Source organism: Pituophis catenifer, unplaced genomic scaffold, assembly GCF_029215685.1.
Source record: "Pituophis catenifer annectens isolate HBS135680 unplaced genomic scaffold, rPitCat1.0.hap2 SCAF_2, whole genome shotgun sequence".
NCBI lineage: Eukaryota > Metazoa > Chordata > Lepidosauria > Squamata > Colubridae > Pituophis > Pituophis catenifer.
In genome coordinates, this window is record NW_027256882.1 from 173,547,541 (window position 1) to 173,561,340 (window position 13,800).

The 13,800-nt window shown below is 41.8% G+C and overlaps 1 protein-coding gene across 4 annotated transcripts; it reads right to left on the reverse strand.

Annotated features, from left to right (window-relative positions):
- Positions 1-4,135: 4,135 nt before the first annotated feature.
- LOC139310873 (3-beta-hydroxysteroid-Delta(8),Delta(7)-isomerase-like) lies at positions 4,136-13,314 on the reverse strand. Of its 4 annotated transcripts, none has more exons than XM_070935111.1 (5): positions 13,296-13,314; positions 9,503-9,884; positions 7,158-7,194; positions 5,754-5,884; positions 4,136-5,565 (listed from the first exon to the last, which is right to left on the reverse strand). In XM_070935111.1, the coding sequence occupies exons 2-5, from the start codon at positions 9,813-9,815 to the stop codon at positions 5,354-5,356; spliced, it is 693 nt and encodes a 230-aa protein (XP_070791212.1). In that variant the 5' UTR covers positions 9,816-9,884; positions 13,296-13,314; the 3' UTR covers positions 4,136-5,353. The 4 variants fall into 4 exon arrangements, with proteins under 4 accessions (XP_070791212.1, XP_070791210.1, XP_070791213.1 ...); XM_070935109.1 differs by lacking the exon at positions 13,296-13,314 and adding an exon at positions 12,353-12,372; XM_070935112.1 differs by lacking the exon at positions 13,296-13,314 and adding an exon at positions 11,161-11,172.
- Positions 13,315-13,800: the final 486 nt, after the last annotated feature.

Sequence of the window (13,800 nt, forward strand, 5' to 3'; positions counted from 1 at the left end):
ATGAAGAACAGAGTTCAACTTTTCTTTCTTCTCTGTGCTTTTAAGAAAAGCCCAAGTTTATGAGGAAATGTTTTAAGTTCACTTAATTGCAATACTGATGTGTTGTTGTTTTTTCAAACTCTGCCTGCAAGTTATCTATCCCCCCCTTCTAATCCTGCAATGCCTTTCCTCACACAGAAAGGGGGGAGGGGACCTTGTTCTCATGTCTTTTAGCCCTGCACAGGTGACTCAAATCTGTGGAAGCAGAGCACATGGTTCCAGATGCTTTCTTCAGCGGAGACCTCCCATCCATTTGAGCCACAGAATTGGGTTTGGATCCAGTCACACAAAAAAAAGGGTCATCACAGCAACCAAAATGGAGCAGACCTTCCCAAGCCTGACTGACCAGCCTTACCCCCGAGCAGACATGAAAGAAAGGACAGTTAGAAATTATTTGCTTTTGAATGGGAAGACCCAGTAACAGGTCGAAAGAGGCAGTATGCTTGGACCAGGCTTCCCCAGGGATTTAAAAATTCACCTACCCTTTTTGGCGAAGCCTTAGCCTCAGACCTAGACGACTTCCAGCCTTGCGAAGATGGAGATGTACTACTCTAACATGTAGATGATGTATTAGTAACTGGGCAAACAAAGGAAATGTGTTGGGACAATACCAACCAACTGCTTCATCTGTTAATGGACAAGGGATATCGTGCCTCATGGCAGAAAGCCCAGTTGGTGAAGCCCCAGGTTAAATACCTAGGTTACACTATAAGTCAAGGACAAAGAGCGATAGGACATGAGAGGAAGGAAACTGTCTGTCGGATTGTAGAACCAACTAACAGGAAAGAATTGCGGGGATTTTTGGGAGCAGCAGGCTATTGTAGAATATGGATCCTGAATTTTGCCCTCTAAGCCAAACCACTCTATGAGTCTAGATAGGGGAGAGAAAAAGAACTCTTTGTTTGGGGCCTGGAACAAAAACGGCCGTTCGAAACCTTACAGTCAAAATTATCTCAGGCTCCTGTCATGGGACTTCCCGACCTAGAGAAGTCTTTTAATTTATATGTTGATTCAAAGAATAATACAGCACTTGGGGTACTGACTCAAGAAAAGGGAAGCTGGCAACAGCCTGTGGCTTACCTGTCAAAGCAACTTGACGGAGTAGCGAAGGGCTGGCCACATTGCTTTAAAATCCTGGCTGCAACTGCTCTTTTGATGGAGGAAGCGCCCCCTATAACTGTTCTACCGGCAATGGGCAGGCTACATACGGGGCAGAAGAGGCCTTACTGGCGTCACAATGGAAGCTGACCCTCCACGTACGGCCGAAAATTTGGAGGAGGAAGACAACGTTCCCTTTGATAGATGTAAAATGTATTAGAAAACCTGACTACCTGTCAGGGAATGGAAAGTCGATCATATGTAGCCATAAATGCAGTGGGTCTGGCCTTAGTGAGTTTGATCGTCCTGATTGTGATTTGCTGTGTAGGACACTTATTCTTCTGGAATCGCCCCCAGCCTAGAAAGACAGGTGCTGAGCCTAAAATCATTGACTGTGACAGAGAGCAGTACGAAACTCCTGGAGATACTTATGCTTGAGGAAATCTGGGAGTGGGCTCTCTGTGGTACTGTATTAGTTCTAGGACTGTGGACATTGTATTTAACAAATAAGGGTTGGTTCTGTGGGATAGTTAAGAGTGATATTGCCTTTTCCCAAGTCACATATAATCCTAACCTTCTTCCTGACGTGGTGATTTTGTAGATTAAAGGAATTGTGATTGGATAGGTTCTGTGTGGGGAACAATTATGAGCTTTTTGTGGCTTTGGCTGTTATTGGCAAAGGGCCTACTGAGTGATAACATCCTGAACAGTAGTTCCCAATGTTGTGAGAAGGCCCGAGTGACCCCCCTTGCCCTTGAGGGAGGATGGAATATGTCTCGGGAAAAGTGCCCGAGGCCATTTCAGACACCCCGATTCCCAATCTGGCTCTCCCTTAGGTCCAGCACAGGCTTATGTGTCCTATTTCCCCCTGGAAATGCAAGCTCCCGTTATCTTTTTGAAGGTATAATCCTCAGAGATAAGCAAAAGGACCCTACACTAGAAGTCCCATTGCAGAATTGGAGCCTGGTTCCTCCCTTTCCAGACCCTTCCAGTCTCTAGGCACTGGGTCAGCTCCAAAACAGCATCCCCTACTTAACCAGTATTGATGATACTGCATCATGTGCTGTAGAATGACCTTACCAAGCATTTTTATATAGATGTTAAAGAGAAGAGGAAGAAATCTGAGGCATCACACAACAGTTATAAAACTTGTAAATTAGCACATGATTGGGAGGGCTGACATGATTGCTGGCCAGGTGTCTCCTGGGAAGTATGCTTGTTGTACCTAGGTATTCAGCCATACATAAAAATAAGTTTGGGCTCATTCTTTCCTTTTTCAAAAGGAGCAATTAATTTAGAAAGCATGAAACTTTTCCATAAAATACATTTTTTAATTATTATTAACCTTAGCATATTTTCAGCATTCTTTTTCAGAAGCAGGAGAAAATTATAAAGACCCAAGACTTTTACTTAAAGTTTGTTGCTTTGTACATGTATGTATGTATGTATGTATGTATGTATGTATGTATGTATGCATGTATGTATGTATATATTCAAGGGTAAATGCTCCCGGTTTGGACCGGCTCGGGCGAGTAGGTAGTGATGGCAGCAGGCAGTTCGGAGAACTGGTAGCAAAAATCCCTGCCCCTGCCCCCCATGCCCAGCTGAGCCGCGCGATTATCAGAGCCTTTTTTTTCTTTTAAATGGCTCTGACGATCCAAGCTCTGACGATCCCAGATGAGTTGCCTGCTAACTGGTAGCAAAAATCCCTCCCCCCCCCCAGCTTGCTTACCTTAGCTGCTGGTCGCAACGCTTGCCTAGCCATTTAAAGTTTAGGAAGTTTTAAATTTAGCTGCTTTTATATTGCTTAACACATTGTAAGCCGCCATTTTGGGTCTAGCACAGCTGCTTTTACATTGTGGGTGAGCCAATTGTGTTGTGTTGTGTTTTGTAGGTTAAAAAAGGGGAAAGAAGTGACATTGACTTGGCCACACCCACCTGACCAACAAGCCACGCCCACCCAGTCACCTTACCACCAAGCCCCACCCACTAATTAACCCACGCCCACAAAACCGGTAGCAAAAAATTTTAAATTTCACCCCTGTATATATTACATTTTCAGAAAGGAAATACCCTTCACCAGCTCTTGATTACTACAATAACTTCGACTCAGCCTATGTTACAGTCTCGGAGTCTATAAATTGGTCTTCTAATACTTTCAGTTGCCTTCTGTTCTAACAAGCCAGTGCCAACAAGCGTTAACACAAGATGACCCTGAAATATTATAGTCACTACAGCACAATGCAAACCCAAAATTTAGTAATTTAGAAAAAGACATTTCCTAATTAGTCTATTGTGCCCAACATAGCAATAGTAATAGCAATAGTGCTTCGACTTCTGTACCGCTTCACAGTGCTTTACAGCCCTCTCTAAGTGGTTGACAGAGTCAGCATCTTGCCCCCAACAATCTGGGTCTTCATTTAACTGATCTTGGAAGGCTGAGTCAACCATGAGCCTGTGAAATTCAAACTCCTGGAGTGAGCAGTGAGTTAGCCCTGCAATATTGCATTCCAACCACTGCACCACCACAGCTCAATGCTTTTCTTCCACAAGAAAAAACAATGAAAGTTCTTGAAGATGAAATTTTACAGTTAAAATCACCCCCTAGTATTACAGTCTGATTACATTTTAAACAACTCAGAGGAAACAAAATATTCTATAGCAGTGGTCCCCAACCTTTTTATCGCCGCGGCCCGCTGAGCGCGCGCAGGGGTGGGGCCACGGCCCAGGAGCCTTTGCGCAGGCCCATTGCGCACGGCCCAGGAGCCTTTGCGCAGGCCCATTGCGCACGGCCCAGGAGCCTTTGCGCAGGCCCATTGCGCACGGCCCAGGAGCCTTTGCGCAGGCCCATTGCGCACGGCCCAGGAGCCTTTGCGCAGGCCCATTGCGCACGGCCCAGGAGCCTTTGCGCTGCAGCGTTCCTGTCCCCCGGCCGCTGCGCGGCCCGGTGCCAGGTACTCCACGGCCCGGCACCGGTCCGCGGACCGGGGGTTGGGGACCACTGTTCTATAGTATAGAAAAATTTAGAGAGAAAATTTTCATCACGGTGTTCTTATTTTCTTTAAAGTCTCACGCAACCCATACAACATGGATATTGTTTATTAAAATGTCGCATTTTAGTTTACAAATAAGAGAATTTAGAGCTGTACAGAGGGCACTCAAGGGAATGAAGCTTGGGATACAGTGATAAACTTTGTTTAGAAAATAGCTGCCTTAAAGCAACAGATCCGTCTACTTATACACAAACCTTTAAGCTAGTTTTTTTTGCTAGAGACAATGAATCCCAAAGCAGTTGAAAAAAATAACTGGAGTTAAGAAAAAAAAAAGGAAAAGAAAACTATTAGTAAAATGAGTGATGATATCAAAGTATATTTTATTCTGCTTCCACACTCTAAAGGACCTACTCCATCAGTTCCTTAGGAACAAAGCTCAGGTATGGAGGTCTGACAGCTTCCTCTTTGCTCTGTCTTGAAGTATTTATGATTCTTGGGTGACAGCTGTCGGGTACTATTTCCCAGTTTAAGCTAGTCACTGACTATTCTACATGGGGACAACAACAAAAAAGCTTCAAGGCAATTAGCTGAATCACTTTATAAGGTCAGAAGCAAGCTGTGAACCCCTCTAATGCTACCTTATATTTGATCTGAGAGTAAGAAGATTGTTTCCTGCATAGCCTCTATACAGTACTTCAGTTTTATGAATGCTAGATGTGTGGCTCTCCTTGCAGGCTTAAGTGATCACAGCTGCAGGTAATCAAGGGAAAACAAAGCTATATGGTCTATAGCAGGGCTCAGTTCAATACTGACTAGTATTAGCTGTGTCACTTGATCCTAATGACATTTATTTAGAAATAAAACCTCCTGATCTAAAAAATACCGGTCATGAAGATATTTATTTATTTATTTATTAGTCGCATTTTTATGCCGCCCAAATCCCAAGGGACTCTGGGCGGCTTACAACAGAGAATAAAACAATGCGAACAATATCCCATAATTACTGCATCTTCATTTTAATTTTAATATCGGATAATACTGCAGTCTTAATTTTAAGCTCATAGTTTAAGAGCTATGAATCTTTAAAGAAAGGGAAGAGAATGACCACCATCAATGGTAGTGTTTGTCCATCAATTCAATATAACAACTGAAAACAGGAGGAGTACAAAATCAACCTCTGAATGGCTGGAAGTACCGCCCAGTATGACCCCCTGTGCAAGACATCAATGTTTCTTGACCTTTGTAGCATCCATTAATCTCTGGCAAGCACTGAGGTGCTTCCAGGCATCCCAGATGAGAATAGAGGGAATAATAATCCACAGAGTATTCATGAAGACAAAGTAAAACCAGAAATAGACAGGGTGCCACATCTCACCATGGCGAAAGCCATCACGGTATGCAGTGTAGAAGTACAGAATGTCTCCATATAGTTGACCTATGGTTAGAGACAGACAACATGGCTGATTAGGAAGAAAAGATCAGAAACGGACAAGCCAAATAAGAAATGCAGCCAGGTGCATGGAACATTAATCAAGAATTAAAATATTAAATCAATTGCTTTTGAAAGATTGTACTAACATTTACATACTCTGATATACTTCCCTCCCTGCCTTGCATACCTACCTAGTGACACTACTAACTGCAGTACATATCGATGGGACTGGCGTGAAAGAAATGCGATTACAGTCCAAAGACTGAGGGGACCCAAAAAACAGGCAGTGATGGTTTCCATGCAAACTATGAAATTATCTGATCTGCAGGTACAAAAATGAAATGAATGTTACCTTGAGGTCCCAAAACATCCCAACTCCCTTACAGTTCAATACTTTCAAACTGGAGGGGGAGAAAGGAGGATGATAGATAGATAGTTAGTTAGTTAGTTAGTTAGTTAGTTAGTTAGGTAGGTAGGTAGGTAGGTAGATAGATAGATAGATAGATAGATAGATAGATAGATAGATAGATAGATAGATAGATAGATAGATAGATAACCGGGTTTCCCCGAAAATAAGACCCTGTCTTATATTTTTTGAACTCCGAAATAAGTGCTTGGCCTTATTTTTGGGGAGGTCTTATTATTTTGGGGCCCATGGAGCAAGATGGGGCTCCTCTTGCCATCTTACCTGATTTCCAGGTCTGTCTCCCTAACCCTAACCAGAGGAAATAGCGGGGACCGGCTGTTCATACGTTTAAATATTTTCAGGGATAGATAGATAGATAGATAGATAGATAGATAGATAGATAGATAGATAGATAGATAGATAGATAGATAGACAGACAGACAGACAGACAGACAGACAGACAGACAGACAATTGAGGAAACTACTTAATTTTATTATTTTAAACCATGAATAAAAGCCCACAAACTGTACTCTTGCTGAGCTAAACCAATTAAATGACATCCTGGTTTCTCTGATGCATGAAAATACACAAAGATAATAAACCCACTTAGGCAAAATTGCAGAATTTGATACAAGTGAGGAAGGAAACTGCTGCAAGTTCTTTCTATTCAAGCCTTGCCCATTTTATTTTCCCAGGCCAAGTTACTATGGCTGAGGGGAAAAGAGAAAAAAAATGAATGAAAAATAAAATGGCGAGAATGATAAAATGGCTCACCAACAACCAGATCTTCCACTGAGATGGGGGAACCCCACTGATAATACTCATCTCAAATGTTCATAAACGCGAGACTGGAAAATAAATTTCATTCCCCGATATGCTCTTTTAAGGCATGGATCAAATTCAATGTTTTTTTCTAAAATAATTTAGAAATCTAAAAGGTTAGGATCCTTAAAGAGAAATCCAGGAATTCTTTTACTTTAGTTGTACTCGGCCTATTAAAGAATTGCCTTGGCAACAGGAAATACATCAGAGAACTCATGCAAACATTTTGAACATCTCGGCTGTATTTATGTGTGCATCCTTTCCCTAGCCCTGCACTCAAACCAGGTTCTTTGTTCAAATTACTTAGTGTTGGATCTTTGCAGAAATATACAGACCTTTGTCTATCATTTCAAAGTTAATACTTACGTGATATATCTGCTGTCACCTTTGGCATATTCCTTCACTGGAAGATATAAAATAAGGAGTATGAAAAGAAAAAGAAATCAATAGGAATGGGGTAGGTTTATGAATTTCCCTATATTTTTCTTAAATATTAATTATAACAGGATTGTGCAGCACTATAGATACAAAGGCAAACAGATGCTTGGAACACCCAGAGGCGCAAAAATGACCCCTGTCTCCAACTCCTTAAACCAAGTTTCCAAGTACTTCCTATTCCAGAAGAAAGAACTTTCTAAATACATGAGGACTTTACTAGCCTAAAACCATGCTTTTTGATAATGCAAATGCTTGATCTTAGGAAATACAAATATTAGGTGATGCAAATGCTTGATCTTAGGAAATACAAATATTAGGTGATGCAAATATTTGATTTTAGGGAACATATATTTTTACCTCTTGCAGTTTTGATGATACTGGCAAGAATCAAACATTCTGTTAAATTCAAATATAGTTGTTGGATTTGAAGGTGGTTTTAGCGTGGTGTTGTACATGTACCCCTTTCATTATGGCTTATTTGCAAATCATGGCAACACACATTATTGTGACTAATATAAAACATAAATTTTCGAGTCTGATTTCTGCTTGCCTTATTGTTACAATGTCAAAGCATAGTATTATAACTATATTCTTTTTACCTAGACTTTTATGGGGTTAAATGTTTTGATCCTGCAAGTACTGTACTGCTGGCTCAAATTCTCAGCAGCTGCTGTAGGTGAGGGCAATAATTAGGGAACAGATTGGTTAAGATGCTGGCCTAAAAACCAGAAGACAGTGACTTTAGGCCTGTTAATCTTTCAGGTTGGACCACTTCACAGATGGTTCTTTTGTGGAAAAGAGAAGAATGCAATATTTGGTATGTTCATTGCCTTGTTGACACATATAGATGGATTTTTTAAAAAATACTAATGATAATAATTGGAAATAGAGATACAAAATAAGTGGAACCACCATATGGCACAGATCTTCCAATCATTGAGGGAAATAGAGGGCTACATCAGAAAAATATTGGTATTCTCTTACATATTCCAATTATAGATGAGTATTTTTTTCCCAGGCCCACTTTAATGCTCTTTAATGCCTACCTGGAGGGCAGACTACAAAACATTTCAGTAAAACAAAGGTACTTTGAGAGCATGCAAGGGCACATATATGGCACCTGTCAATATGTCAATTTGACATAAGTCAAATGTATCTTCTCAGCATCATGCTGAAGCTGCAGAGGGCAGCCAGGCAACCACAGGGGAAAATGCATTGCTCTAAAGTAGACCCTTTTCCCATTCCATTGTACCCCACAGCCCTAGCATGTAGCCTTTAACACAGGTTCCCTAAGGATAACTATATGTGGAAACCTTTTTGTGGCCATGATTTCCATTTTAACATCATATTAATTTCCTATATGTGGGCCTTTTCCTTATGAACTATTAAGAATCAGTACGTCTACATGCACAGAAAGAATGAAAAAGCTCTATACGGAGAACATAGCAGAAGCATTATTCCAGTGTTATAACAACTGAATACAGTTTTATCTGCACATCCTACATTTTCCTTTATTTCCTATTGCACAATTGTAATAGGTGCCTTTCAAAGATACATTAAAAAAACCAAGCTGCCTGTAGCTACAAAAACTGGAGAGTTTGGAAATCTATTTCTGGAGTGATCTCAGGATAGTGCTATCTCAAAAATAACTACAGGCATGCAGGCAGTCCTCATTTAATGTCCACTTGTTCCCTGGCTGTTTGAAGTTACAACAGTGCTGAATGAGAGGAACTTACAACTGTCCTTGTAGTTGTGGCCATCACAGCCACCCTGTGATCAGATAAATGTGAGTCAGGTGGTTACAACTAGCTTGCAATTATATCACAGCGTCCCACTGTCATGTAACCGCCATTTGCAATGCCATTGCTGGCTTCCAACAAATAAGAGTTAATAGGGAAGCCGCCAGGAGGTGCAAATGGTGATCATGTGACTGAGGGATGCTACAACCATTCAAGATTTATTTGAAGATGGCAACTAGAACTGCTGTTGTAAATTGGTGTGGTCATGTGACAGTGACTTACAGCCACACCACTGAAAAAATTTGCTGGTCCAAGTTACTATTGGCAAGCAAAGACCATCTATACAAGTGTCACTATCACACATTTGTGGTCTGAAGTCTGACTCAAGTACACAATAGAAGGATTGACCGCCTTGTGTCATTTGGCCCATTTGTGCCTCCTGCAGATCCTCCTGTTTTCCCCCATGTTATCCTTGTTGCATCAATTTTTTTTTCCAAAATCAAGAGACAGAAACCAGATAGACACACATCTTACAGAGCTGTGAGAGAAAGGATTGATCCCCTGGAATTTCCATGTAGTGGAGACTAAACCAGCCTTCGAAGACACCGTGAATAAAAACACAGATGGCAAACCAGCAAATGATCAAGGTGCGCCAAGTTCCAAAAGGGCCCCAGGTCTTGCTCCGCCAGCCTGCTACAAACCAAGTCAATACCAAGAGAATTCCTGAAGTACCAAATAAGAATGTCAAGATCTGCCATAAGGGTCGGTCATTTGGGACGTAACTATGGAGTTCCAAATTCCGAGGCCAGTATGGGTGATGGACAACGGGTTTTGTTTCCAGAACCATAGTGGTTGAGAAAATGGGATCTGAGCCAGTGAAAAAGGCAAGGGCTTCTTCTGGAAGAAAATGATCCACCTGCATTAAATACAGAGAAATAGTTAAAATACAACATATTGTGAGATTCTTTCGGCTTGACAGCCAACAAAATAGAAACAGAACTTATCCGAAAATCTGAACATACACACAAATACACATACATGTATGTATGCATGCATGTGTATATACATATGTAATATACATATCAATATGTATATCTATATATATATATATATAGTGTCCCAAAAGTCATAGCGCTTTCTTAAACTTTTAAAAGTGTCTTTATACAATAGAAACTTGCCTGCCACTGGTTTTAAATCCATTTGCATTACACAGTACAGCTGCTCCTTTCACAGAAATCACTCCAATAGATGAGTTGATTTCAAAGGAGCAAAGATCCCTAGAAGGAGCATGATCCTTCAGGAAGCAAAAAAGGGACTCCAAGCAGAGTCTTTCTGAAGTGTAGAATCCTACAAATGCCACAGTTCAGCTCAGAGGGAGAATTACCTACTTTCCACCTTCCAAACAACTTCAAAGCAATACCTCCCAATATTCAGTGCCATCCATTCACCCAAAGTGGATATTTTATGAGAGCCTTGGTAACTTCTTTTTTTTTTTAGCATTGAGAGCAACCTGCTTGTTAACAGACTTTCACAGGCAATTCACAGCAATATTATTCAGTGGCTGTTAGAAACCCAATAGATATTACTAAATAAGTATATTTGTTACTTATCCTTTATCAGCTGATAATTATTTTTTTTCCAGAGTTATCCTTCAGTTCCAATTTGAGATAAGGAAAGAAAAGCCTTTTTCATGACTTTTTCTTTTAAGAAGAAAAAAGGTTACTAATTTGGCACACCCGATTTGGCAATCTTCTTGTCCTGGCTTCTCCTGCAAGTTTAACATTTTTCCTCGACTAGCAAAGCAAACAAATGCTGTAATCCGTAGTAGAAGATTCTTGCCTCTGCTTTCTCCGTCCTGAGAAACTCAAACTGAAACCACCATTCTAAATGCAGGAAAGCGCCCTGAATCTGGGACTCAAACGCAAATCAGCAGGACGGTCTTAGCAGGACCTTGGGCAAAAAATCCCTAACAAAATATGCGCTGTAATGAGGCACTTTGCAAATACACTCTATAAAAAATTTGTGCCCCTAAACACAACATTTATCCCATATAATCTTTGATCATAGGAGAAACAGTAGAAAAATCTATAAATCAGCCAGGAAATCTTAGCTGTTTTTCGGATAGCCAAAATTTCATCTGAAAAACCTTACCCAACGTATTTCGCAAAACTTCTGCACCAAACGCTTCTCACCTGTTTCCTAAATCCTCCCAATATATCCCGTAGCACCCTTGGTATGTAAACAGACAAGGCAGCCAATCAGTGTTTCCCACGACAAAGGCGGGCTCTTAAAGGAGTTTTTTGCTTTATCTGTGCAACTAATAGGAGTTCTGACATCGTACAGTATTCTGCCAAATCGATTTGTGGAAGGTGGCTAAGGCGTTGTGGGTTCATACATAGTCTTCACCGCCTTCTCGCCCACCTATCCAAAGAACTCAAAGTTCGAGTAGACGTGGCTTATTGAATAAGCTACCATAGCTGGGCGCACTACTATCACCTGCTTTCATTCACACAATGAAACAATGTGTTGCTAAATCACAACAAATTTTCTTCAACATGTATAAACATTGTGTCTGTCTAAATCATGGTTTAGCATCTTGTGCCTCCAACTAGTGTGATAAAATCTGCAGTTATCCAGTAGTCTATTGCATATTTTCTAACCGTTTCCGATCAGCCTGTATTGCCTGCCAACAAAAAGTGATGCACTGGAAGAGTCACTCCCTCTACATTATTTTAGCACATGGGGTGGGGGGGAGAGATTGCAGGCTAAGTGGGTTACAGAGGCTGGGAACAAATTCACCTTTAAAGGTGACAAATTCAACCTTATAGAAAATAATTGCTTCCTCACACACTGGGGAAAACAGTGTTGGAAGATAAGATTCACTCTTCTCCTAGAACAGTGGTTGGCAAACCACGGCTCGCGAGCCACATGCGGCTCTTTGGCCCCTTGAGTGTGGCTCTTCCACACTCATGATGCCCTGGCCGGGTGTGCCTGAGCCGGGAGTGTGCGCACGCGCAGGGAGACCCTCCTCAAGCGAGCGCCGAAGCTCAGGAAAGGTGCGCACAGAGTGGGCAGCGACTTGCTTAAGGAGGATCTCCCCACGTGTGCGCATGCTCCCGGCTCAGCCACAGCCGGCCAGGGCATCACGAGAGTGGAAGGAGGAGGAGAGTGCAGGAGAGAAGCTGCCCTGTACCTACCTTCGCGCCACATTTGCGCGTAAGGCAGCCTTTGCTTCCTGCTGCTTCAGGCTGGAGTTCGCACTCTCCGCACTCAGCCGAAGAGCTGCTGGGGGTGGGGGATGAAACAGCAAGGAGATGGCCAGAGCATTAGTGCAGGAAAGAAGCCCCAACCTGTTAAGACCCTCCTAATCGGGCAGCCACTCACCCGCGGATGCCTTTGCTGTGCTTTGGTGCTCGTTTGGGGAGGGTCTCCCCGCCCATGCTCATGCTCCTGGCTCAGCCACAGCCGTCCAGGACATCACAAGAGGAGGGGAGAAGGAGGACAGTCACCCGAAGGGAGGGGGAGAGAGAGAGAGAGAGACACATACAGCGTGATATATAGAGAGGGGTGAGAGAGGGGAAGAGAGGGAGAGATACAGAGGGAGAGAGACAGAATGGTTTTGTGGCTGGGTAGGCATGGCTAGGGGGGGTGAGTGACATCGAGTTGGCCCACGCCCACCCAGGTTTTGTGGCTCCGGTATGTTTTTTTTCTGTGGGAAACGGGTCCAAGTGGCTCTTTGAGTGTTTAAGTTTGCCGACCCCTGTCCTAGAAAAAGGAAAAGAAACTCAAAATAAATATTAAAAGAGCAGGAAAATTCCCCTAAAAGAAAATAAGCAGAAACTCAGGCAGAGTTTCGGCCTCCACCTTTGTCAATGGGCCATTAAGAAGCAGAAGCCACCCTATTTTCCACAACAAAGGAAGGACAAAATTACAGGAGCCTGCAACATCCAAACAGGTATGGGACACAGAAAAAAACAAACACCCAAAAAGGAAAAGAAATCAAGCCAAAGTAATTAGAACTTTAAACACATGAGAAAAGGAGATATTCACTAAAACACAGTAATAGCAAACTGATTAATTATAGGAAACGAACAACTACAAAGGGCTAGGAAAAACAGAGATTGGACTATAAAACAATTACTTTTTTGCCAGATCCAGGACGGAAGAACCCAATTAAAAAAAAAAAACAGGATTTAAACACCATAAAACAGTTACACACACAAATTAAAGGATTCACATTCCAAATCAAAATAATTTCAATAGATTTTAAAGGGTCACATAGAAAATCAAAAGATGTTTTAGGATATAAAAAAAGGGTTTTTCTTACAGTTCAAACAGGCTAGCCTCGGAACGTTGTGCTTGTATTTGTTTCTTGCCTGCTTTCCTATATAAACAATAAACTAATTCTGCTCTCAAGCAGCTGACCTCCAATCATTTTGAAATAATCTCCCAGCCAGGAGTTTTGAATTCATGAAGGGAAAGCTCTGCCTTCCAACAATCCTTAAAGGGAAAGGCTTCTTTTTTCTTCCAACAATAGAAAATAGATGATCAGAGTGTCTACAATGAGATGTTCTTGCTGTAGCTTCTGCAATCAATATGTTACAGGTACACCCTACTGGCTATATTAATTGAGCTACAGAACAGCCCTGATTTCTCCAAGACCTCTCATAGCTCAGTTCTGTTATAAACTTAATCCCAAATAATAGTGCAAAGGGTTGTACTTCCTCACTCTCACCTCTTTCCCTCCCCCCCCCATCACACCAAAGAACACAGCCATCTTTTACACAATTGTAATCAAGGCCGGATTTTCCTATAGGCTAACTAGGCTTCAG